At 39.6% G+C, this 26,416-nt stretch overlaps 2 protein-coding genes across 2 annotated transcripts in view; both read left to right on the top strand.

Annotated features, from left to right (window-relative positions):
* LOC141656534 (putative disease resistance protein RGA1) overlaps positions 1-26,416 on the top strand; it is a 67,823-nt gene that overhangs the window by 37,693 nt on the left and 3,714 nt on the right. The window lies entirely within an intron of this gene.
* Positions 373-1,561, top strand: LOC141654732 (secreted RxLR effector protein 161-like). Its single transcript, XM_074461849.1, has 2 exons — positions 373-763; positions 1,539-1,561. Exons 1-2 carry the CDS (start codon positions 373-375, stop codon positions 1,559-1,561), a joined length of 414 nt encoding a protein of 137 aa, XP_074317950.1.

Genomic DNA, 26,416 nt, shown 5'->3' with positions numbered 1-26,416 from the left:
TATTACATCAAACTAAAGATTTCCTATCAAGCAACTTTGAGATGAAAGATATGGGAGAGGCGTCCTATGTGACCGGGGTGGAAATATCTCGAGACAGATCACAAAGGACATTAGGGTTGTCTCAGAAAGCCTATATCATGAGGGTCTTAGAAAGATTTAACATGGTAAAATGTAATCCCAATGATGTTCCTATTCAGAAAGGGGATAAGTTCAGCTTAAGTATGTGTCCTAAGACTGAACTAGAACGAAATGCCATGAAAAACTTTCCTTATGCATCTCTAGTTGGAAGCTTAATGTATGCGCAGTGTCCGTAAGACCCGACATAAGTTTTGCAAAGTGGGTATGTTGGGTCGATATCAGTCCAATCCTGGAATGGGTCATTGGAGTGCGGCTAAGAAAGTTTTAAGGTACTTAAAGGGAACAAGGGACAAAATGTTCACTTATAGACATACTGATCAGCTTGAGGTTATTGGATATGCTGACTCAGATTTTGGAGGATGTGTGGACTCAAGGAAAAACACCTTTGGTTATGTGTTTACGTTAGCTGGGGGGGCAATCTCCTGGAAGAGTGCTAAACAGACAATTATTGCCTCATCCACTATGGAAGTTGAATTTGTAGCGTGCTTTGAGGCTACTATTCAAGCTTTATGGGTGCAGAACTTTCTTTCAGGGATTAGCATTATGAATTCTGTTGCAAGGCCGCTGAAAATTTACTGTGATAATGCCGCAGCTGTCTTCTTTTCTGTTGAGTTTATGGATTCAAGTACCTAAGAGGGGGAGGGGGTGAATTAGGTACTATTTAAAAATTTATAACTTCAACTTTATTGAATTAAAGTGAGTTACGAGGACAAAAGAGATGAGAAGATACTTTGAATGATATTGAAAGATTAAACAAGTATCACGATGAATGTTTGCTGAAGTATGAAAGTAACAATCGTTCTGACTGTAGCTATTTGTCTCAGTTTGTGAAATACGACTGCAGACCAAATGTGACAGTTTGATGAACTGTTACTTCTAAGGTTAAGCAAAGCAAGGCAAACAAACAAAGTAAATTGCAGCGGAAATAAAGAGAGACAATGAAACACGAGTTTTTGAATTGGTTCGGCAAGAAACTCAAGTGCCTACGTCCAATCTACCTTTTTATTGCTTTCTTTTAGTGATCTACTCCGACAACTAAAAGACCCTTACAATAAAAGACACCAACCTACTCCGGTTGTAAAGCTAGTACAAGAACTACTCCGTTCTTATGACAAGCTAACTCGAAACCTACTCCGGTTGCCAAGAGTTAAAAACTACTCCGTCCTAAACTCTACTAACACACTTAGAATGTTATAGGATCAAGTTTCCACTAACATATTCTTAGCAAAGAATAGAGATGGACAACTTTTACAAGATCAACAATTCATAAGTAAGAGAGTTTAGTATAAAAGTAACAGTAGCCACGACTGTAACAACTTGAAGACTTTTTAAAGGTTTTGCAAATGACACACGGTTTAAAGCTTTGAAAAACAAATTTGCAAACTTGAAAATAAATTCAGAAAGAAGTCTTGAGATTTTGTGAAGGAGGGACTCGCCTTTTATAGAGGAAATGGGTGAGGAGGTTGCTAGGGTTTTGAAGGGTCAAAGACCACACATGTGAAGGGCAATAGCAACCACCCAAGACTTGCACCAAAAAGGGCTCTTTTGCAAAGGCAAGAATAGAGAAAGATGGTTTGAAAGATATCCTTAAAAGGTCATGCAAATTCAGAAAACAAAGAGAGAAAGGACAAGTCACATGATGACAAGTTAACACTAAAAAGGCAAAAAGCATTCTTTGTTTTCTTAAAGAACCAAAGGGTTGAATTTGCATAAAGAGGAAACATTTTGAAAATAATAATAATTCAAACCACTCTTTATTGAAGACCAACTCCTTATTAAAAATCTGAATTTTATCTTTGAAAAATAAGAGTCACGTGAAAGCATTTTGAAAGATAAAAGGGACTTCAAGTTTTACGAATTCTGGCTATAATCCAAGCAGCTGTTTACTTGTAAAAGTAACAGTCGTCTGGACTGTTTCTATTACTCTAATATACTCTACTTTCTTGCTTGTACATTAGATGACAATAAGACTCAATACAAGAGGATGATTAACAACTTCAACACTTCTTAATCCATGCTGGATTTAATCATTAATCCTGAAAAGGTAAACTAAGATAACACAAATCAAATGGCCATGTTATCATCAACATAAGGAACCTAACAAATTCCCCCTTTGATGATGACAAGCCCCAAACGAATGTATAAGCAATGTAAACACCTTGATTCAAGATTGTTAGGCAAGCAAGATCAAATGAGAGAAGGGACAATATTACCTTACCTAAGGCAAGAGCTAAAATCAAACTAGCCAAGACAATTTTACATTGCCCCAAAACAAGATTCAAGACTAAGAAGGTTAGACAAGACATTAGTTAATCAATATGCAAAGAGATTACGAGCATGAGTTTACCTTTTCCCCCTCTTGACATCATCAAACGGATAGGGATGTCAAAAGCATTAGAGTGCAAATAATTCACAAGAAAACACAAAAAAACACATGTAATCGTGACAGGGTAACAAGGTCAACATAAACAAGGATTAAACATAAGTTAATCAGAGTTCAACACGGCTAAATAGAGTTTAACATACACCACCAAATATCAAAATAACAAGTAAAGAAAATATTGTCTTAGAAGGGCACAAACAAGGGGAGGCAAAATGAAAAGGCACGGGTAAAAGGTTAGGGAGGCCGAGAGATAAAAGGGATAGGCTAAGGGGAGGAAGCTTGTTCACCATCCGAGCCACTACCCAAAGGATCATCATCCACATGAGCATCATCACCAATTTCTTTTGTTGACACGAGGGTGGAAATGATATCCACCTCACCACGGATGAGGTCCACTGTAGAAGCAAGGGCCGAGATTGCCAAATCCTTTTGATGAGCATCTTCCTTAAGCCAAGCACTCAACTCAGCCACGGCATTAAGAACTTCCCGCATACCACCCGTATTCACTTGACTAGATGACCCAACCTCCGGGTCCTTCTTAATTTTCACCGAAATTAATTCATCATTTTCAATTTTGATAAGCATCTTCCCCATTTGACCATCACTCATAACATCACACATGTCCAATGACCCCAAGCTAGTACTCACTAAAACCCCATGTGCCTTGAGCACAACCGACAACCATATTCCATAGGGTAAGTGTAGCACGCTCGAAGAGGGTCTACAAAGTTTGGTCGAAATAAGATGAAAACGCTTAAACATTAACCCAACTAGGTTCACCTTTTTGTGAGTTGCAATATGATAGATTAAATATTGTTAGGCTATGGTGAGATTTCCCCGATCACCCGTGGGGTAAATTGATCGACACAACATGTTAAAAATGATTCGAAGAGGAGGGGGTATTTGGGTGTTGCTCACTGGACCAGGAGAGACAGTTTTGGGACACACTACTTGGGCGACATTAAGGGGTGAGGCATAAGGTAAAGCGACCCATGTTTCGGAGGGGAGTTTGTCATAAACTCCGACGGGGATATCAAGGGCGGTAGCAAAATCAGATTGAGTCAGTTTTAGAGGCTTACCGTTCACCTTAGCCGTAAGAAATTCACCCGACTTATCAATTCGGACAGTTGCAAAGAATTGAATCACTTCACTCACAAAGACCGGTTCACGCATTTCCAATAATTTTTCCCAACCTTGAGCCAATATCATGTCACAGACCGAATGAAAAGCAGGAGGCTCAAACCAGGTTTGGTTGTAAACCCGAGGAGAATGAATTGCCTTGGGATGCATTAGCCTCTCACAATTTTTGTAGATTGAGGTGGGAAGATCAATACTTTCGAGGTGATCCCAAACAATAGCCAAATCCCATTTAGAGGTTAGGGAAACCGGATCAGAGGGAGAAAGGTACACAGGTTTCTTCTTTAAGGGTTTCGATTTTTTTCTGGGGAGGTTCACTGGGAGTTTCAGTGGGAGTATCAACAAGGGGGTTTTCGATGTTACTCTGCTCGACATTCTCTGAAATTGGGGGTAATTGGGATGAAGAGGCTTTTTCTTTCCTTTTGTTGTTTTTCTTCGCCGGAGTCGGGTCAGACTCGGCGGACTTGGTTGGATTCTCATTTAAATCGAACTCGGTTTCTTCAACATCTTCAACATTCACCAATACCGGTTCAGAGGAAGAGCTTGGAATGGCGGTGCTTTTCTTCCGACCTCCTCGTGTGCGACGTCCTACCATAGTGGAGATGGGGATGTCGTCGGATGATGGTGGATCAGTGGGGTTCGGTGATGGTTGTGGGTTTGGTGGATCTGGGTTAGTTGAAGGAGTCGTGTTTGAGGTTTGAGGAGGGAATGCGTAGGAGATTTTGGGTGAAGTCATTGTTTGAGTTGTTGATGTCGGTGGATTTGATGTGACAGGTGGTGAGGTAAATTTTGTTGGTTTGATGGGTATGGTAGTATTGAAAGAAGTTTTTACCATTGTGGGTTAAGGGAAGGTTAGATATGAGGGAGTTTGTGGATTTGGGAGATGGAAGGGTAAGTGGATTAGGAGGTTTGGACGGGTAGGGATAGGTAATGGGTTGAAGTAGTTAATGGCCCAATAAATGAGGGAGGTGAGGTAGTTGGCCCAACTTAAACACATTTAATTACTCGAAATAAAAACGCAAGGTAGCATATAATAAACGTAAATTTAGATATGAGGTTGAGTGATTACCGACTCACAAATACGGTGTCAATTTTTGGTCCAAACATGATGTCAATGCACTTAGAACACTTAATGACATATATCCAATTTTAATTTAATCAATTAAGGAAATTTGTAAAACTCATACTAAGAATCACAAGCAATTAATTAACCCAATTTCTAGTCTAAATTTCTCAAAATGTTCTCTTGCAAGTGGCTTAGTAAAGATATCGGCAATTTGATTTTCGGTCTTGCAAAAGATAAGTTTAACATGTCCTTTCTCCACATGATCACGAATAAAATGGTGACGAATATCAATATGTTTGGTTTTAGAGTGTTGAATAGGATTTTTGGAAATATTTATTGCACTCGTATTATCACACATTATGGGCACGGAGTCAAAAATAATACCAAAATCCAAGAGTTGTTGTCTTACCCAAAGTAATTGAGAAAAACAATGCGCGGCACTAACGTACTCACTTTCGGCCGTTGAAAGAGCTACCGTGTTTTGTTTCTTTGAGCCCCAAGAGATCAAACAAGGACCCAAGAATGTTGCAATTCCGGAGGTGCTCTTTCTATCAACCGTACATCCCGCATAGTCTGCATCCGAAAAGCCTATGAGATTAAAAGGACAATATAAGGGATACCACAAGTAAAGATTTTGTGTTCCAATCAAATACCGAAGAATTCGTTTAACGGCTTTGAAATGTGATTCTTTCGGATTTGCTTGGAACCTAGCACATAAACAAACACTAAAGAGAATGTCGGGACGACTTGCGGTCAAGTAGAGAAGTGAGCCTATCATACCTCTATACACCTTATCACTAACATTCTTACCGAGTTCATCTTTGTCCAATTTGGACCCGGCTACCATAGGTGTATCATGAGGCTTACCATTAGTCATCCCAAATTTCTTAAGCATTTCCTTAATATACTTTTGTTGATGGATCATGATTCCATCCTTTGATTGCTTAATTTGGAGCCCAAGGAAGAATCCTAGCTCACCCATCATGCTCATTTCAAACTCCGATTTCATTAGTTCCGAAAAATATAAGTAAAGGAGTTCATTTGTTGCACCAAATATAATGTCATCAACATATACTTGTACAACCAACAGTTCAACGGACTGTTTTTAAGAACAATGTTTTGTCAACGGAGCCTCTTTTAAAACCATTTTCAATAAGAAATTTAGACAATCTATCATACCAACATCTTGGTGCTTGTTTTAAACCGTAAAGAGCTTTGTCTAATTTGAAAACATGGTTAGGCAAGTCATTGTTCTCAAAACCCGGTGGTTGCTCTACAAAGACATCTTCTTCCAAATATCCATTTAAGAAAGCGGTTTTGACATCCATTTGGAAGAGTTTAATGCCTTTGTGAGCCGCAAAAGCTATAAGTAATCGTATGGCCTCAAGTCTAGCTACCGGTGCATAGGTTTCATCGTAATCAATACCCTCTTGTTGGTTATAACCTTGCACCACTAGTCTAGCCTTGTTCCTTATAATTTCTCCCGAGTCATCAAGCTTATTGCGAAAGACCCACCTAGTACCAATGACGGTACGATTAGGCGGTCTAGGGACTAAGTGTCATACCTCGTTTCTTTTGAATTGATTGAGTTCTTCTTGCATGGCAAGCAACCAGTCTGCATCAGTCAAGGCGACTGTTACATTTGAAGGTTCAATTTGAGAAAGGAAGGCATTATGGGCACAATACTCATTTAGATGAGCGAGATTGTTGAGGGATGATCTTGTTCGAATTCCCGAGTTGAGATCACTTGTAAGGTTAGTGAGTGGATGAGAGCTTTGATGTTTCCACTTCTTTGGAACAATGGTTTCTTGTTCTCCCTCAACAGCATCAGTCACAGTGACTGTTTCTATTGGCCTAGAAGGATCTTCATCCTCACTGTTTTGGATTGCTTCAGTTCTGGAGGTGGAGGCAACAGTCGTTGGGTCTGTTGCTTCCAGAGAAGAAACAGTAGCAGAGGTGCTACGTGTTCCCCCTGAGTTGCTGATCTCCTTTGAAGGTGACAGTCTCTGTGTCTGTTGCAATTCAGTGCTGGGAGCTTCTTCATCCGCGAACACGAAGTCCTTTCGAACAAGACCAATCTCAAACTCATCATCCTCATCCTCATCCTCATCATCATCATCCATGTTTTGTACCTGTCCAAGCACACTAGATTCATCAAAAATGACATGGATGCTTTCTTCAATTAACAAGGTTCGTTTATTGTAAACTTTATAGGCCTTGCTATGATCGGAGTACCCAATAAATACTCCTTCATCACTACGTGGATCGAACTTACCCAAATTGTTTTTACCGTTGTTATGAACAAAACATTTGCTTCCAAAACATCTAAAATATGAAATGTTGGGTTTTCTTCCACGTAGCGATTCATAGGGAGTTTTATTCAATATACTCCTTATCATGACACGATTATGAATGTAGCAAGCGGTATTTACCGCTTCGGCCCAAAAGTTCTTAGGCAACTTACTAGATAATAACATTGTTCTAGCCATTCCTTCAAGGGTTCTATTCATCCTTTCAACCACACCATTTTGTTGTGGGGTTCTAGGAGCCGAGAAGTTATGGTCTACACCATTGTCATCACAATAAGCACCAAATGATGAGTTTTCGAATTCGGTTCCGTGATCGGTTCTCATTGAAACAAGTTTTAAACCAAGTTTATTTTGAATCTTTCTTAACCAAATTAGAAACTCATCAAATGTCTCATCCTTAGAGCTTAGGAAGAGTGCCCAAACGAACCTAGAGTAATCATCAACAATGACACACACATAACGACTACCACCTCTACTTCTAGTTCTCATTGGTCCACACAAGTCGATATGTAAAAGTTGTAAAGGTTGAGATGTACTCATAATTCTTTTGGATTTAAAGGAACTTTTAACATGTTTTCCTCTAGCACATTCATCACATACTTTATCAAAATCAAACTTTATATTAGGAATGCCTTCAACTAAGTCAAGTCTTTTAAGGGTATTAAGAGTTTTTGTACTAACATGACCAAACCTTTTATGCCATAACCAAGGATCATTGTTCATTACACTCATGCAAGACATGGTGTGACCGGATAGAGTGTTCAAATTAGTCAAGTATACGTCTTTGACACGTCTTCCTTCGAGAATTAGTTCATTAGTAGTGGCATCAAATATTCGACACAAATTAGCACTAAACTCTACAAAATTACCCTTATCACAAAGTTGAGAGATACTAAGGAGATTATGCTTCAAACCTTTGACAAGCCGCACGTTGTCGACACAAAGTAATGATGACTTACCAACCTTTCCAATGCCAATTACTTCACCTTTCTTGTTGTCACCAAACCTTACCGTGCCACCATCATATGCTTTAAGTGAGAGGAATTGGCTTCTATCACCCGTCATGTGACGAGAGCATCCACTATCCAAGTACCAATTGCGGCCGCCTCTCACCAATCCCTACACAAGATTAGTTTTTGAGTTTAGGAACCCAAATGAATTTGGGTCCCTTTTTGTGATCAACATAACTTGTGGTGTCTTTCTTAATGCTCATTTGCTTTAAAGTTTTGGTGTTCTTGTCAATGTCATCAAACCGTTTTGTACATCCATTAAAGACATGACCATTGTGTAGATACCCGTATCCGTCGATATTGGAATTTATAGAGAACCCGACAAACACCCGATGATGATAGGACACATGTATTCTTTAGTTGTCATTGTCATTATTTGGGTTCGTTTTACGATGTAGAATGAGCGTTGTCGACGGAGTATTTCATTAATTTAAATGATATTTAAATTAAAGTTTTTTCAAGATAAATTCATTTTATTGCTTTATTTTGAATTTATTTTCTCAAATTTATTTTATTGAAAATAAAATAAATAATTGATTTGAAGAATCATTTTATGAGTATATTTGATTTGAAAAATCATTTATTTTAATGTGTTAATTGTTTTGAAAAATCGATTTAAAAATCGAAAAGAACTCGTTTTAAACACGTGTTTTAGAGCTCGATTATAGCTCGGTTTTTGGGCCCGTTTTCTTTACGAGTTGACACGAATCTCGAGTACACTAACCAACCTAAGCCTCTACCCAACCAACCCCAGTTCGAACCCCATAACCACGGCCTAAATCATGCCCCAAATCACCCCCAGCAGCCCGCACAAAAACACGAGCAGCTCCCCTGTTTTGCAGCTCAAATTCCGAGCCCAAAACCCGCTCCAAATACCACCAAAACCCGTACCCATTAACCCTAACCCATACCCTAATATCCTACCCATATTACCTTAGATTAAACACCAAGAAAACCCCTCTCAAACCCTCACAAAAGCTGCTGGACAGCAGCTATGCGTGAATGAGCCCGTCTGCCTCTCCCCTCTAAAAACCCTACCTTAACTCCTTATAAATACCCCCCCCCTTCACCATACATTCATTCCTCTAAGTTCTCCACACATCCTACCGTCACTCACAAGCTTTAAACCCCAGAAACAAACCCTAATTGCCTCCCAAAAACCCTAGACAAAACCGACATACAAACAGAGAATCAGTTTGTGTGTCCTCTTTGAAACCATTCGTTCCCCCTTCAAACCTCCATCAAAATTCGAGTTTCTTGTTCCTAATTAACCATACAACATCCCTATACACATTAGACAAAGATTTACGAGCCAAATTGCCCTTGAGAGTACACGAATTCCCTCGAAAAACAGAGTGTTATACACTCTGTTTTCGCGGCTTTTCCTGTCTGTCCAGTTCTGTTTGTGCTCATTTTTCGTGCCCAATAACTCAAAACGAGCAGGGGTTGTTTTAAGATCTCTGTTCTCCTCTCTTTCTAGTTTTCAAAACATCTTTTAAATCGAATTTTCATCGTGAAACGAGAGAGAAATCGCTGTTTGAAAGTTGCTGTCCAGATTCGATAAAAACGTGTTGTTTGCTTTGTTTCTTCGTCGACGACGGCCTCTCGAGATAAAATATACCATCGATTACGACCCAAGACGGTGTCAACGATACATGTAGGTTGAGGGTGCATCAAATACTCCTCTTTCTCCCTTTTATTTCGTTTTTTATGTTTGTTTTTTTTATTGTTTCGTTTTATTTTGTTTATCGATTGTTATAATTAACTATGAAACTAGTTTAGTCCGAGTATGAGTTAAAGTACCACCATGAACACCCGCGTTGACTTGAGATGGGAAAGAAACCGCTACATCAGTCGGTCGTAACCCCCGTCTCATTTACATATCCTCGTGTTCAAGGTAGGGCATTAATAAAACGAATTCTAACTTCGCTCCTCGCTTTTGACCCCTCTTTTGTTTCGTTTAATTCGACCTACCCTAGGACCATTCACATGTTAGTTCGACCTCTGATTGTTAACATATGACTCAATTAGACGATATTAGATCAATTTAATAACCTAATTAGACACGTTAGGGTACATCGACATAGCTTTAAAAATCAACTAACAATTCTATAACCTAATTGAACGCATCTCTCTTTTCACTTGATTTCTCGCTAGCATAGGAGTGCGTGATTAGCACCTTCCTATTAACACTCGATGAGTAGCGTTAATCTTGTAGCTTCGTGACCTAATTCGCCCCCTTTAGGCCGTGTAGAATGCACACTCGCTCGGTATCTTTTCAAATCGATCAACGTCGTTTCTAACTTGTTTTCTAGCCCGCTTTCGAACTTGTTTCGCAATCAATCGATCTAACTAATGAACCTGACCTAGGACCTGTGGTTGGACGTGGCTTTAGGCCGTGAGGCTTGGCCATGACCTTTGGTTTTTCTTGTTTCGTTTATTTTACATCGTTCGTTCTTTATTTGTTTTGTCGCTTGTAATTTATCGAGTCGTGTTTGGTAGTTTGTTTTTTATTTTCAAGTTAGCTTTCTTTTATCGAGTCAAAACTTCTTCCAAAAACCTTAGTCTTGTTTGGTTAGATGGTTGTGCCCCAATGCATGTAAAAGCGTAGTAAATCGCATGTTGTTTAAAGCAACATGGCCCGATTTATGCTAATGCATGCTTTGGTGCGTAGCCCTATGTCTAATTCGATAAGATTAAGTGAAAGCACGCATCACGAGGAGTGACCCAAGGCCGTGAGTCATGTAAGCCGTGGGCCACCCCCCTTGTGCACGTTTCTCTAGGCCGAATTGGCCGTGTAATGTGTCGTGTACGGTTTTGTGTATAGCGTTGTATTTTAGATCGAGTTGTATCTTTAATTTATCGTTGTGTCGGCATGAAATGCCTGGGTTGTAATAGGGTAGATCCCAACGGCTCCCCCATTCCCATCAAGCCTTGTTTGTTTCGTTTATATGTTGTTAGATCAATCAACCCACATGCTAAATTACAACTTTGACAAAGTTAGTTTAGTTGCATCTAAATCGACATAGAAACTTCACATGTTAGGGTTTTAAAAACGATGTTTGCATATCATATATCGTAGTAGCTATGACCTTGTTTGAAATCCGACACTTGACTTAGTAGAGGCCGTTATCGACGGGCGGGGTTAGGTGTCCTTATGGGCTTCCTAACACGTACCCTCACCCTTTACTCAAAATCTATGGTTTGTGGATCCGTCTAAATACCATTGGATTACGAGAGTCATTCAAATCGAGTGATATAGGGTACAAGTCTTTATCTTTAATCACTCGTAGTCGATTGGCTTTATGCTTTTCGATGAAAGGTGTAAAGTTGACTTGAACGGTTCCAAGTTCCCAAAAAACTTGGTGGCGACTCTAATTTGTCTTAATTCGATTCGAAAGAACCTCGAGTCGATTATGCCTAGTGTGGATCCCGCGGACGCAGTTCCCGAGGGCCTTGTCCACAGTTTGGCGACTCCGTTGGGGAAAAGAGGACTAGTTACACTTTGTTTCTAGGGTCTTTTCCTCCGAGGTGAAACTTGAAAAGAAAGTATTGGAAAGTAAAACATTACTCATAGTGCTACGATTCATGCATAAACCCTTAAGGATTTTCCCGGGCCGTCCCCAAATGCGTTTCTTTGTGATGCGTGGGGGGCGACGTCCCACTATGCCAGGAACTCGCACATTGCTTGCTTCCGCTCCGCCTCGCGTGGTTCTTGATGGTGGGGATGCTCTTCTAGGTACTCTACCTAAAGGCCCTTGCTCTATAAGACCGCAAAAGGAGGGAGGGCATAGACCTTCTTGTAGAAGACTTGCCGAGACTTAGAGATGTCTAGGAGCATACATCCTTATAACATGAGAATGACAATGTGCAAGGTGTTTTCCCGAGTCTTTTCAAAATTTTCCATATCGATCTCAAAACCGAACTTTTGAACAACTTACTTTCAAAATAGCATGGTTTTAAAAAACGCGGAATGCTGCCCAAATAGGACTAGATTTTTCGGCCCAAAATGAGCTTTTATAGCCGGCATGATGCCCATTTCAAAACTCACTTTCAAATCAATCCTTCGTTTTTCAAAATCAATCCAAAATGCCTCTCGAACCTTAACCAAGCATGAAATGCGTCGAGTCGTGTCCAGGTCCTGGCCGTGTTTGGCTAGTTGTGTCTCGTCTCAAGTGTCTAGAACACGACCTTGTTGGGTCGCCCAAGCTCACCTCTTGGGCTTCGAGTCATGTGGGTCGACCAATTGGTCTAAGATAGTCCACAGAAACGTCCAAGCTAAGCCATTTAGGGCGTTTCACTTAAACCTATGGGCTATGTTAGTCCAATCACGGGTTTAGTCGCACCAAGTCCGGTTTAGAATTGAGTCATGATGGTTTGGGTCGTGTCGTTTTGTCGATCCCAAAATGAACCAAGGTATAAATCCAACCGTGAGTCGAACCTTTTGGTTAGTCAATCTCAAGTCGAGTCTTTGTTTGAGTCAAATTGGTGTCGTGTCCTTAAGTGTGCAGGGGCTCTTACATTCGAATATTGACTCAGTTCGGGGTTTTCTTGTAGAAAGGCCGCCAAAAACCCGACGTCAAGCAATGGAAGATGCTGTTAACAAGCTCACTGAGGCCGTGAACCTCATGATGACCCGAATGGATGCAATCGAATCTAAGCTGAGTGAAGATTCCCCCCCCCCCCCATCTACCCCACCTCTGACTGATCTGGAGAAATGGTTCAAGTTCATCGAAGACCGTTTGAAACTCTCCCAGGGGAAGAACATCCACTATGAAAATGCTAGGGCCTATGCCCCGATTCGGATAAGTTGCCCACAAACATGGTACTCACGATATCCCAAAGTTTAAGGGCACGAGAAGATCCGATCCACCACGTTAAGGCCTATAAAGGGTACTTAGCACCGAAGGGAGTACCGCGATATGCTCTCCGAAATTTTTGCCCAATCTCTGGATGAACACCCGAAGGCGTGGTTCTATAATCTTGACCTGAAGAACTTCCCCACTTTCGAAGATATTACGGTGGAGTTCTGTAAGCACTATGCTGACAATGTTGAGATTCAAACCAACATAAGGACTTTGGAAGTAATGACGCAGAAGGAGAAAGAGGGCTTTACTGAATTCCTCGCAAGATGGCGCGCTGAAAGCGTGAAATTAGCCAAAAAGCCTGATGAAGTTGAGATGGTAGATAAGTTCGTAAAGAATTTACGGCCTGTTTACCGCAATGCTCTAAAATACCAGAATTTCGGTTCTTTCAAAGAATTGATAAGAATCGGGATAAAGGTAGAAGATGATGTCCGAATGGCAGAAGCTGAGAAGCCAAAAGGATACCAAGGGGCCTCGTCATCTAAAGCAAAAGCACCTGCAACGGCCCACTTTGTTGAAACTGTCAATCTCTTAGATGGACAATCAAAAAGACCTCCGCGCCAAGCTCCGAGGGTATTCACCGATATCGGGTGCACTTACGCCTACGCTCTCCAAAGGCTCATGGCCCAAGGAAAGCTGAAGCCCATTGGTCCAACTCCGGATCCACCTGCTGAACAACAAGGCAAATGGTACAAACCGAATGCCTACTGTGCCTTTCATCAAGGGAAGGGACACAATACTGAAAGGTGCTATCGACTGAAGCACGAAATCCAAGACATGATTGAGAGTGGAACACTCCCGATCCCAACTGTTAAACCCAATAACATCACCAATCCATTTGGCGATCACGCCAACTTTGTTTCTGTCGAAGACAATGTCGATTATTCCCATCTTATCCGCCCATGTCACTTGAAAGGGGTGTTTATCGGGAAAATATTTGTGGATTGCTTTGAATTCTTGCCAAACCCGAAGAATGAAATTCAAGTCGGGAGTCTTGCTCTAGAATGTACTCCTCTCATTAACGAAGTTAATAAAAGACAATTCGATTCACCAACCTCCATCACTAGCGTAGATCCTCAGAGGACTACCTCGGGATGGAGGCAAACCATCACAGGGATCAAGGACAAGAGCCGAGCATCTAAGTTGACAACTGAACAAGGGAAAGCTCAAAACTAGATTTGAAAATTATGAGTCGGATCTGTTTTCTTATCTTAGTCGAGTCGAGTCCAGGACTTTCTTTTCTTGAAATTGAGTCGTTTGTTCCGCGATGACCTAGGGTGTGTCCTAGGAATCGTTCTTTCGAGTCTGTTAAACTTTTGCCATTCCAATAAAAAGTTGCAGTTTTGTTTCTAAATTTGTCTTGTTTTCAATCCTCAATCATTCCGAAAGCATGACCAAATGCACAACACACTCAAAGGCATCCCTGGGGTAGAAATATGTCCCGTTTCAAAATGGAAGGTACACTAGGATCCCGTGTTTGATTCCTTTACCTATTCCATGTCTGGCGGTAGAAAACCTCCATCAAAACCAATGCTTAGCACAAGCCTTTAGATGATTCTATGATGAACCCGGACTAGCTCCTGGTTTCCCTATCGATGATGGAAGGCAAGCCCATCCCCAACAAAATCATCCCATCTCGAAGAAAGAAGAGACCAACCCATTCTAACAAGGAATTGTTAGTTCTAACCCAAATTAGTTGGCGAAGCCCAGTTTTCAAGGTGTATCCATTTATGACTAAGAGAATGAATAGAATATCATTTTCAAAGAGAGGAAAAAAGATGAAAAAGAATGAAAAAATGAGAAAAAGAGAAAAATGAAAAAATGAAAAAAATGAAAAAATGAAAAAAGAAAAGTGATGAAAGAAAAAAGGAAAAGAAAAAAGATGTTGAAGTCATTGCAGAACGCTTTTGGTTGAATGTCGAAGTTACGGAAGCCAGAAGTCAAGTCAAGTACCCATAGTTGAAGTTCAATGGGCGAAGCCCAAAAGCTTAAGTAGTAACCTCTTTACCCCTGAGTCCTTCCCGAGGCATTTATGAGGGAATAGTTAGGGATTCTGAGAATTAGATAGCTTGTGTTAGTAAACCCAAGCCTTTAGGGTCCAGACATGGAAATTTGAACCCACATTGTTTTCCAACCCATTTGCACTCGGATTTCGTCAAAACCGAGATACCTTTTCCAACCACGATGTAAGCCATAACCCGTTAGCCTTAGCACCACAAAACGAACCTTCAGAATGATGGTTTACCTTACGAACCTATTTTTACCAAGCTCCACATCCCAAAGAATCAAAACCTTTTGTACCAACCCTAGACACGGGATACAACGGTACCTTACAGGCTAGAATGGGATACGACATGATACCTTAGGTGAAACCTTTGAGTGTGTACACACAATCAAAATGCCATGTTTATGCACCATGATCGAACTACGTCGGATTTGATTTCGCTCCACGCGAATACGTAGGCAGTCCTTCAGAATAAGGGATTCAATCCACTCATCAACCAAGTTGTCATCTTGTCGGTTTCTTACGGGTCTTAACCAAGTCCAAATGAAGCCACCCTTGTTTGAGTCAGTCTTAGCACTCGATGCAGGCTAGGATAAGGATATAGGTTCGGATGAATAGTTCAAGTCTCAGAATGAGCTTTATCTAATGGTTTAGGCAAAGACGCTGAGTCATATAGATGTAGGTTTGTGTTGGGAACATAAAATATGAAAAACCCGCTGAAAAGAAAGAAGGCGTGGAAGAAAAATAGTAAAAGCCCGCTGAAAAGAAAGAAGGCGGTGGCAAGAAATGATGAATACTCGCTGAAAAGAAAGGAGGCGAGGAGAAGAGTGGCAGAATGTTCCCAACAAGAATGATGTGTGATGTCTAAGTGTTCTCATCAAATCAGTCTGTGTTTAGTGTCTGGGCGAAGCCAACGTTGTTGCTCCGTGAGTTTAATCCACCTTGTCAATGCCAAGTGATCTTGATTCCCATGTGCCCTTGGGAGCACGCCCATGCCATACGATATATCTGTCTCAAGTCCGATGGCCTTGTGATTCCAATTTGCCATCTTTTGGCGCCAGAATGGCCAATTTCCATTTCTACCCCCAACAAGTCAATAATTGAATTAAAACCCGTGCACACTTACGGTTTTATTTTCTTTTTTTGTTTTACGGTAGCGGGCTACGTCCACGTTGTTTGCAAGTCATACAGAGTGTCCGTGTCGTGTTTCATGCTCACCCATCAAGGTTCGATTTCAAAAAATTTCAAAATTTCAAAATTCCAAAAACGTTTTGCGAATTGTGGATAGATGATCCAAGTAGTAGAATCTTTGCGGGTCAATGGCCCAATCATTCAAAATTTTCAAATTCAATTTTCGGGTCGATGGCCCAATCATTCAAAATTTCAAATTCAATTTTGAAGGGTCGATGGCCCAACATACCAAGTGATGTCAAATTTAAACTTCGGGTCGATGGCCCAATTATTCAAAATTTTCAAATTCAATTTTCGGGTCGATGACCCAGTATTTCAAATGATCCAATTTCAAGATCGATGATCCAAATGTGCTTATGTGATGATTATTGCTAGTACGTTTTTGTGTTTCAAATGTAGCAGGATATGCTTCAACGGGGCTCTAAAGTCTTCGACTTTAGAGCCATTACAATCAGGGGGCTCTGGCGCGGTTGGCTTCAGAGACCATCATCAAGATATAAAGGATGACATCCACCAAGAATTCAATTCAATACAAGAGTATGAAATGGAAGAATTCCGCAGCTGAAAGCAAATGATGAAAGTGGCGGCAACCTCCTCGGAAAGTCCCGTCCCATTTGAGCACTTGCCAGCAGATGATAAGCTTTGGGCAAATGTCAGCAGATACGAATTTCGGACAAATGCCAGCAGATGATAAACTTTGGGCAAGTGTCAGCAGTGGCTGAACTACGACGCGGGTTTGATTCCGTCAGAAACGGATACGTAGGCGCCTAAGGATAAGGCTCAATCCATCATATATGCAACTTTATGGGTCGACGACCAACAACGATAATTTGACACAACAGAAGCAAGAGTCAATCCCGGCGAAGTTTGGGTATGATCTCTTCTTATGGTCAAGTGAGCTTATATACGCAAGTCTAATGGACTATAAACGACCCGCATAATCCTCAGGTCGAGAGGGACCTGGGGTATACTTTGACTTTCGCCTTGTCCAAGCCTCAGTCAAAGTGGGGGCTCTGTAGATACCCGTATCCGTCGATATTGGAATTTATAGAGAACCCGACAAACACCCGATGATGATAGGACACATGTATTCTTTAGTTGTCATTGTCATTATTTGGGTTCATTTTACGATGTAGAATGAGCGTTGTCGACGGAGTATTTCATTAATTTAAATGATATTTAAATTAAAGTTTTTTCAAGATAAATTCATTTTATTGCTTTATTTTGAATTTATTTTCTCAAATTTATTTTATTGAAAATAAAATAAATAATTGATTTGAAAAATCATTTTATGAGTATATTTGATTTGAAAAATCATTTATTTTAAGGTGTTAATTGTTTTGAAAAATCGATTTAAAAATCGAAAAGAACTCGTTTTAAACACGTGTTTTAGAGCTCGATTATAGCTCGGTTTTTGGGCCCGTTTTCTTTACGAGTTGACACGAATCTCGAGTACACTAACCAACCTAAGCCTCTACCCATCCAACCCCAGTTCGAACCCCATAACCACGGCCCAAATCATGCCCCAAATCACCCCCAAAGAGCCGCACAAAAACACGAGCAGCTCCCCTGTTTTGCAGCTCAAATTCCGAGCCCAAAACCCGCTCCAAATACCACCAAAACCCGTACCCATTAACCCTAACCCATACCCTAGTATCCTACCCATATTACCTTAGATTAACCACCAAGAAAACCCCTCTCAAACCCTCACAAAAGCTGCTGGACAGCAGCTATGCGTGAATGAGCCCGTCTGCCTCTCCCCTCTAAAAACCCTACCTTAACTCCTTATAAATACCCCCCCTTCACCATACATTCATTCCTCTAAGTTCTCCACACATCCTCCCGTCACTCACAATCTTTAAACCCCATAAACAAACCCTAATTGCCTCCCAAAAACCCTAGACAAAACCGACATACAAACAGAGAATCAGTTTGTGTGTCCTCTTTGAAACCATTCGTTCCCCTTCAAACCTCCATCAAAATTCGAGTTTCTTGTTCCTAATTAACCATACAACATCCCTCTACACATTAGACAAAGATTTACGAGCCAAATTGCCCTTGAGAGTACACGAATTCCCTCGAAAAACAGAGTGTTATACACTCTGTTTTCGCGGCTTTTCCTGTCTGTCCAGTTCTGTTTGTGCTCGTTTTTCGTGCCCAATAACTCAAAACGAGCAGGGGTTGTTTTAAGATCTCTGTTCTACTCTCTTTCTAGTTTTCAAAACATCTTTTAAATCGAATTTTCATCGTGAAACGAGAGAGAAATCGCTGTTTGAAAGTTGTTGTCCAGATTCGATAAAAACGTGTTGTTTGCTTTGTTTCTTCGTCGACGACGGCCTCTCGAGATAAAATCTACCATCGATTACGACCCAAGATGGTGTCAACGATACATGTAGGTTGAGGGTGCATCAAATCCTCCTCTTTCTCCCTTTTATTTCGTTTTTTATGTTTGTTTTTTTTATTGTTTCGTTTTATTTTGTTTATCGATTGTTATAATTAACTATGAAACTAGTTTAGTCCGAGTATGAGTTAAAGTACCACCATGAACACCCGCGTTGACTTGAGATGGGAAAGAAACCGCTACATCAGTCGGTCGTAACCCCCGTCTCATTTACATATCCTCGTGTTCAAGGTAGGGCATTAATAAAACGAATTCTAACTTCGCTCCTCGCTTTTGACCCCTCTTTTGTTTCGTTTAATTCGACCTACCGTAGGACCATTCACATGTTAGTTCGACCTCTGATTGTTAACATATGACTCAATTAGACGATATTAGATCAATTTAATAACCTAATTAGACACGTTAGGGTACATCGACATAGCTTTAAAAATCAACTAACAATTCTATAACCTAATTGAACGCATCTCTCTTTTCACTTGATTTCTCGCTAGCATAGGAGTGCGTGATTAGCACCTTCCTATTAACACTCGATGAGTAGCGTTAATCTTGTAGCTTCGTGACCTAATTCGCCCCCTTTAGGCCGTGTAGAATGCACACTCGCGCGGTATCTTTTCAAATCGATCAACGTCGTTTCTAACTTGTTTTCTAGCCCGCTTTCGAACTTGTTTCGCAATCAATCGATCTAACTAATGAACCTGACCTAGGACCTGTGGTTGGACGTGGTTTTAGGCCGTGAGGCTTGGCCATGACCTTTGGTTTTTCTTGTTTCGTTTATTTTAAATCGTTCGTTCTTTATTTGTTTTGTCGCTTGTAATTTATCGAGTCGTGTTTGGTAGTTTGTTTTTTATTTTCAAGTTAGCTTTCTTTTATCGAGTCAAAACTTCTTCCAAAAACCTTAGTCTTGTTTGGTTAGATGGTTGTGCCCCAATGCATGTAAAAGCGTAGTAAATCGCATGTTGTTTAAAGCAACATGGCCCGATTTATGCTAATGCATGCTTTGGTGCGTAGCCCTATGTCTAATTCGATAAGATTAAGTGAAAGCACGCATCACGAGGAGTGACCCAAGGCCGTGAGTCATGTAAGCCGTGGGCCACCCCCCTTGTGCACGTTTCTCTAGGCCGAATTGGCCGTGTAATGTGTCGTGTACGGTTTTGTGTATAGCGTTGTATTTTAGATCGAGTTGTATCTTTAATTTATCGTTGTGTCGGCATGAAATGCCTGGGTTGTAATAGGGTAGATCCCAACGGCTCCCCCATTCCCATCAAGCCTTGTTTGTTTCGTTTATATGTTGTTAGATCAATCAACCCACATGCTAAATTACAACTTTGACAAAGTTAGTTTAGTTGCATCTAAATCGACATAGAAACTTCACATGTTAGGGTTTTAAAAACGATGTTTGCATATCATATATCGTAGTAGCTATGACCTTGTTTGAAATCCGACACTTGACTTAGTAGAGGCCGTTATCGACGGGCGGGGTTAGGTGTCCTTATGGGCTTCCTAACACGTACCCTCACCCCTTACTCAAAATCTATGGTTTGTGGATCCGTCTAAATACCATTGGATTACGAGAGTCATTCAAATCGAGTGATATAGGGTACAAGTCTTTATCTTTAATCACTCGTAGTCGATTGACTTTATGCTTTTCGATGAAAGGTGGAAAGTTGACTTGAACGGTTCCAAGTTCCCAAAAAACTTGGTGGCGACTCTAATTTGTCTTAATTCGATTCGAAAGAACCTCGAGTCGATTATGCCTAGTGTGGATCCCGCGGACGCATTTCCCGAGGGCCTTGTCCACACATTTTCACCACAATAATTGCAAATGATGTATTCGGGAAGACCTACGTACTTCCTTCCTCTAAAATCGTTTTTAAGCTTCTGGATGCAACAGTCAGTCTGACTGTTCCATTTGAAGCCCAAACCCGCAACTTTATCACATTTCTCGGTTTGATTCGTGAGGAAATTCAACACGGTTTGACTTCCTTCCCACTTTTCAGTGATGTTCTTAGCATTAACGAGTTCATTGGTCAAGTCTTTGACACGTGAGAGGAGATGCAAATTCTTTTCTTTTTCTCTTTTGAGTTCATCATTGTTGACACTTTCTATGGACAATCTTTTCTCAACAATGAAGTCATGGGTGTGGTTATTGAGTTTAGACACGAGATATATGATTCTTTCTTTGGACTCTTCATACTTAGATGTCATCTTGTCAAGTCTTTGGTTTAGATCAACGATTTCATCGGATCTATGATGAGGAGAAGACCTAGAAGTGCTACATTCGGGCATACCTTTTTGAAGGAAAGTAAGCCTATCATGGAGGACTTCTATTTCATTCTTGAGACAAACAACCTCACCTTTTAGACACTTGTTTTCATTTTCCAAACATTTAATCCTTTCTTTTGACTCGTCTAAATCATGGTCGAAGCAACAACGATCTTAGACACTTTGTTTCTCTTAAGTCTACAACTTCAACTACAAGGTCATAGATCTCATTTTCAAGATCATCTTTGTCCTTCAAAAGATCATCACGTTCCTTGGTTAGTGAGGAAACTTGCATCACCAAGGTAGTGTTGACATTTTCAAGGTGAGAGACGTCCGTGGGTGTCGACCTAAGACGCTCTAGTTCTTTATTCAAATGTTTGTTTAACTTGTTGACTCTTTTAACTTCATCATATGCCTCAGAGGTGACAGTGACGCAGTCTGTTGCTTTTAGCTCATTTTTCAGATTAAAGTTCTCTTGAGCAATTTCCTCAATCTCATTTTGCATTACCTCAAGCTTATCATTTTGAAACCGACACTTATCAAAAAGTTGGTCAAGAAGCTTACATACTTTCTCTTTGGAGTAAGTTCTAGCCTTGGCCTTTAGATGATTTACCTCGTTGTCGGAATCGGAGTTGGAATCGTCGGGATTAGCCATGAGGAATCTTAAGTGTTCAATTTTTGAGGTTTTTGAGACTTTTTCTTTAAAATGATTTGTAAGACACATTTTAGCCTCAAGTTCCTCCTCGATGAGTTCCTCATCTTCCTCGGAGTCGGACATTCCCCAAATAGCACTCATGACTCTATGTTTATAGTCCTTTTTAACCTTTTCTCTTCTTTCCTTAGATTTGATTTCTTCCCACTTGGGACATTCTTTAATTTGGTGAGTTTTATCACCACATTTAAAGCATCCCACGGTGGAGTTAGGTCGTTTCTTAGGAAAGCGTTTTTTCGAGTAATTATTATTGAACCTTTTATTTCCTTGTCTATTGACCAACCCGGCTAGATTCCTTGTGAACATAGCAAACTCGTCTTCCTCCTCATCTTCTCCATCACTTGGAGAGGATGTGAGGGCGAGACTCTTTCCCTTTGATGACTCACTAGAATGCTTATCGAGGTTAAACTCGTGAGCCATTAGTGATCCCATTAGTTCATGAAGAGATAGGGTTGACAAGTCTTTAGCTTCCTCTATGGCGGTGACTTTAGGTTGCCATTTAGGGGTTAGACTACGAAGGATTTTTCGAATGATGTCCTCGGACTCGAAATTCCTTCCTAGACTTTTAAGCTCATTAATAATACAAGAAAAACGTGAAGAGAAACTATTTAAAGACTCGTCCTTTCACATTCTAAACATTTCATATTGTTGAATGAGAAGGTTAATACGGTGTTTTCTTACTTGGGACGTCCCTTCATAGGCAAGTACAAGGGAATCCCAAATAGCTTTTGCCGTAGGACATCCGGAGATTCGACTAACTTCCCCCTCACCAACACAACGTTGAAGAATCGACATTGCTTTGGAATTCTTTTCGGCAAGCTTGAAGTCGTTCTCATTGTAATTTCTTTCCTCTTTTGTCTTGGTGAAACCGTTTAGAATATCGGTTTCCTCAATAACGAGAGGTCCATTTTGGATGATGTTCCAACATTGAGAATCAATACTTTTGATGTAATGTTCCATTTTGAGTTTCCACCATCCAAAATTCGAACCGGTAAAGACCGGGATCTTGGAGTGTTTCTCGGAATCCATTACCCACGAATCAAACTCTAAGGCGATTAGCCTCGATCAAGAGCACGAGGCTCTGATACCAATTGTTGAGTTTATGGATTCAAGTACCTAAGAGGGGGAGGGGGTGAATTAGGTACTATTTAAAAATTTATAACTTCAACTTTATTGAATTAAAGTGAGTTACGAGGACAAAAGAGATGAGAAGATACTTTGAATGATATTGAAAGATTAAACAAGTATCACGATGAATGTTTGCTGAAATATGAAAGTAACAATCGTTCTGACTGTAGCTATTTGTCTCAGTTTGTGAAATACGACTGCAGACCAAATGTGACAGTATGATGAACTGTTACTTCTAAGGTTAAGCAAAGCAAGACAAACAAACAAAGTAAATTGCAGCGGAAATAAAGAGAGACAATGAAACACGAGTTTTTGAATTGGTTCGGCAAGAAACTCAAGTGCCTACGTCCAATCTACCTTTTTATTGCTTTCTTTTAGTGATCTACTCCGACAACTAAAAGACCCTTACAATAAAAGACACCAACTTACTCCGGTTGTAAAGCCAGTACAAGAACTACTCCGTTCTTATGACAAGCTAACTCGCAACCTACTCCGGTTGCCAAGAGTTAAAGACTACTCCGTCCTAAACTCTACTAACACACTTAGAATGTTATAGGATCAAGTTTCCACTAACATATTCTTAGCAAAGAATAGAGATGGACAACTTTTACAAGATCAACAATTCATAAGCAAGAGAGTTTAGTATAAAAGTAACAGTAGCCACGACTGTAACAACTTGAAGACTTTTTAAAGGTTTTGCAAATGACACACGGTTTAAAGCTTTGAAAAACAAATTTGCAAACTTGAAAATAAATTCAGAAAGAAGTCTTGAGATTTTGTGAAGGAGGGACTCGCCTTTTATAGAGGAAATGGGTGAGGAGGTTGCTAGGGTTTTGAAGGGTCAAAGACCACACATGTGAAGGGCAATAGCAACCAACCAAGACTTGCACCAAAAAGGGCTCTTTTGCAAAGGCAAGAATAGAGAAAGATGGTTTGAAAGATATCCTTAAAAGGTCATGCAAATTCAGAAAACAAAGAGAGAAAAGACAAGTCACATGATGACAAGTTAACACTAAAAAGGCAAAAAGCATTCTTTGTTTTCTTAAAGAATCAAAGGGTTGAATTTGCATAAAGAGGAAACATTTTGAAAATAATAATAATTCAAACCACTCTTTATTGAAGACCAACTCCTTATTAAAAATCTGAATTTTATCTTTGAAAAATAAGAGTCACGTGAAAGCATTTTGAAAGATAAAAGGGACTTCAAGTTTTACGAATTGTGGCTATAATCCAAGCAGCTGTTTACTTGTAAAAGTAACAGTCGTCTGGACTGTTTCTATTACTCTAATATACTCTACTTTCTTGCTTGTACATTAGATGACAATAAGACTCAATACAAGAGGATGATTAACAACTTCAACACTTCTTAATCCATGCTGGATTTAATCATTAATCCTGAAAAGGTAAACTAAGATAACACAAATCAAATGGCCATGTTATCATCAACATAAGGAACCTAACAAATTCCCCCTTTGATGATGACAAGCCCCAAACGAATGTATAAGCAATGTAAACACCTTGATTCAAGATTGTTAGGCAAGCAAGATCAAATGAGAGAAGAGACAATATTACCTTACCTAAGGCAAGAGCTAAAATCAAACTAGCCAAGACAATTTTACATTGCCCCAAAACAAGATTCAAGACTAAGAAGGTTAGACAAGACTGTAATACCCGGAAAAAATATATATTATTTTATTAAATTACTAAGATGAAATATTTTTATATTGTCCGTTAACACGAAAACATAGTTAATATCGAGATGACTTTTCTATGATTAATCGGATCGAAAGATGGCTTTGTTTATGAATGGCACGTAAGCTTTTAAGATATGGATGATGAGTCAACATACTAATCTCTTGCAACGTGCCTTTGTATGGCACTATCCTTAACTCTTAAGGATTTGAAATGCCTTGTTGGCCAAGTAATATTTTGGCTATAAATAGCCCCTCGCCGTTCATTCCATTCTTATTAATTAACACACAAAATTCATTATTAGTTCATAGCAATTAAGTCCACCTTGATAAATATAGGTATGATTTTGAGACCCTTCGTCGTAGAAATAAGTAATAATATTGTGATTATTCTATACTATTATAAACCGTATCATGTTAATTTATCATTATAGTACTCACATGATATATTAACTGTCTTTATCTGAACACATGATTGTCATATCAATACTTCTGTTATAATGTACTATTGGCCAATTGTAGCATTCGGGATACGATTACGGGAGGGGGACAACATTACAAATTTGACCTGTGTACATGGAAGGGGGCACGTCCCCATGTGAACTACGGTTCTGATTATTACTGGTAAAAATGTCAGGGGGTTTACACGAGTCTTAGACTCGGGATCCTGTGTACATGGAGGAGGGCTTAGCCCGGGGAGTTTTTACTCCGTAATGTGTCTCATTTCAGTAATAGTAGACCGGTAACCTATATTTTGCATATTATGATAAAATGACAGGTTATGCATGTCTATTTATAATTATTTGACTGTATTCATATGACCTATTTTATATACTTGTGAGATGTGAATTGAGTAAATTATTAAAAGCAGGTAAGTAGGGCCGGTGGAGGTGACCGGAGTCATACTCAGCCTGTGGTTGGCTGATTCCGTTACTTTCATTCTTTTTCAGGTACATTAGTAGCGGGGAAGGTCAAGTGTGAGGATTTTCAGATGACCTAATAGGACGAATAAGTAAAAGAGTTATTAGTTTTTATCTTTAAAGAATTATGTATCTTTATTTTTGTATTAGCCTTGTATTCTCCGGAGGGGGAATACGGCGGTGACGCCCTTGTAATTCCGCTGCTGTCTGTTTTTAATAAAGAGAGCTATTTTGAGCTGCCTGTCTGCTTTTCGGGGGCGTTACAAAATGGTATCAGAGCAACTCTGCAACCGCGTGTTGAGCCTTCGGCCATACGTCTAGCGGGGGAATAAATTCTTGGGTGTAGTCTAAAACTCGTATCAAACACATACATAGAAACCGTTTAAAAGAGAGTGGGGTAGATATAAAGTGTCTCGGATTACTTGTTTAAGTGATTTGTTTACTAATTCTTTTATTGCTTTAATAATGTATAGCTTGGATGTTCTAATTGTTTTTCTTGTGCGTGCATTACATTTTTGCATGAAGTTGCTACTTGCGAGTCTCATGAGATATATGCATATTTATTTGTGTGCTATACGTTAAGAAAGTTTCGGGATATTTTACCTTCAAGATTTTACTCTATCCTTCCACTCATTATATTTTAATATAGTTTTGAAAATTTCGAAGTTTTTATACTCAAGCTATTTCTCGTATTAGAAAAGTTCAAATTTGTTCCAGTTAGTCATTGGTATTTTTCCAAAATTTTATGTTGTATATTTTAAAAAAAAAATTAGCTTTACTAAAACTTTGAAATAAAATTTCAATTTTTGTTTTCTTTACTTTATGCTTATTAAATTTTGGTTGTTTTCCTCCGATTTCGAAGTTTTAACTGTTTCACGTATACGAAAATTTCTCGCTACTTTAAGTTAGTCTTTGATATATATATTTACAAAAAATACCTAAAGAAGTTGAAAATGAAATTTTAAATTTTTTGTTTTCCTTACCTTGCGGTTATTGGGATGTCATTACTTGTTATTGGAGATATCTAATAACAGGTTCAGCGCCTACTAACAAATTAATTGAGTTTGTCTTTTAATTGGATTACTCGAATTCTTGTTCGCGACGGGAATTTGTGTCTTCCATTATATAAGACCTACGTTTTTTACTCATTTCATAAATGTGATTGCAAAACTTTTATTAAAGTAAATTCTTATATAGA

Source organism: Silene latifolia, chromosome 5, assembly GCF_048544455.1.
Source record: "Silene latifolia isolate original U9 population chromosome 5, ASM4854445v1, whole genome shotgun sequence".
In the NCBI taxonomy this organism is placed as follows: domain Eukaryota; kingdom Viridiplantae; phylum Streptophyta; class Magnoliopsida; order Caryophyllales; family Caryophyllaceae; genus Silene; species Silene latifolia.
The sequence above is the reverse complement of the archived record's forward strand: the minus strand, read 5'-3'. Positions and strand labels throughout refer to the sequence as shown.

Coding starts and splice junctions, on each gene's coding strand:
- LOC141654732 (XM_074461849.1), top strand. CDS start 373: ATGGGTCATTGGAGTGCGGCTAAGAAAGTTTTAAGGTACTTAAAGGGA. Junction 764..1,538: donor TGTTGAGTTTATGGATTCAA/GTACCTAAGAGG, acceptor AAATAAATTCAG/AAAGAAGTCTTGAGATTTTG.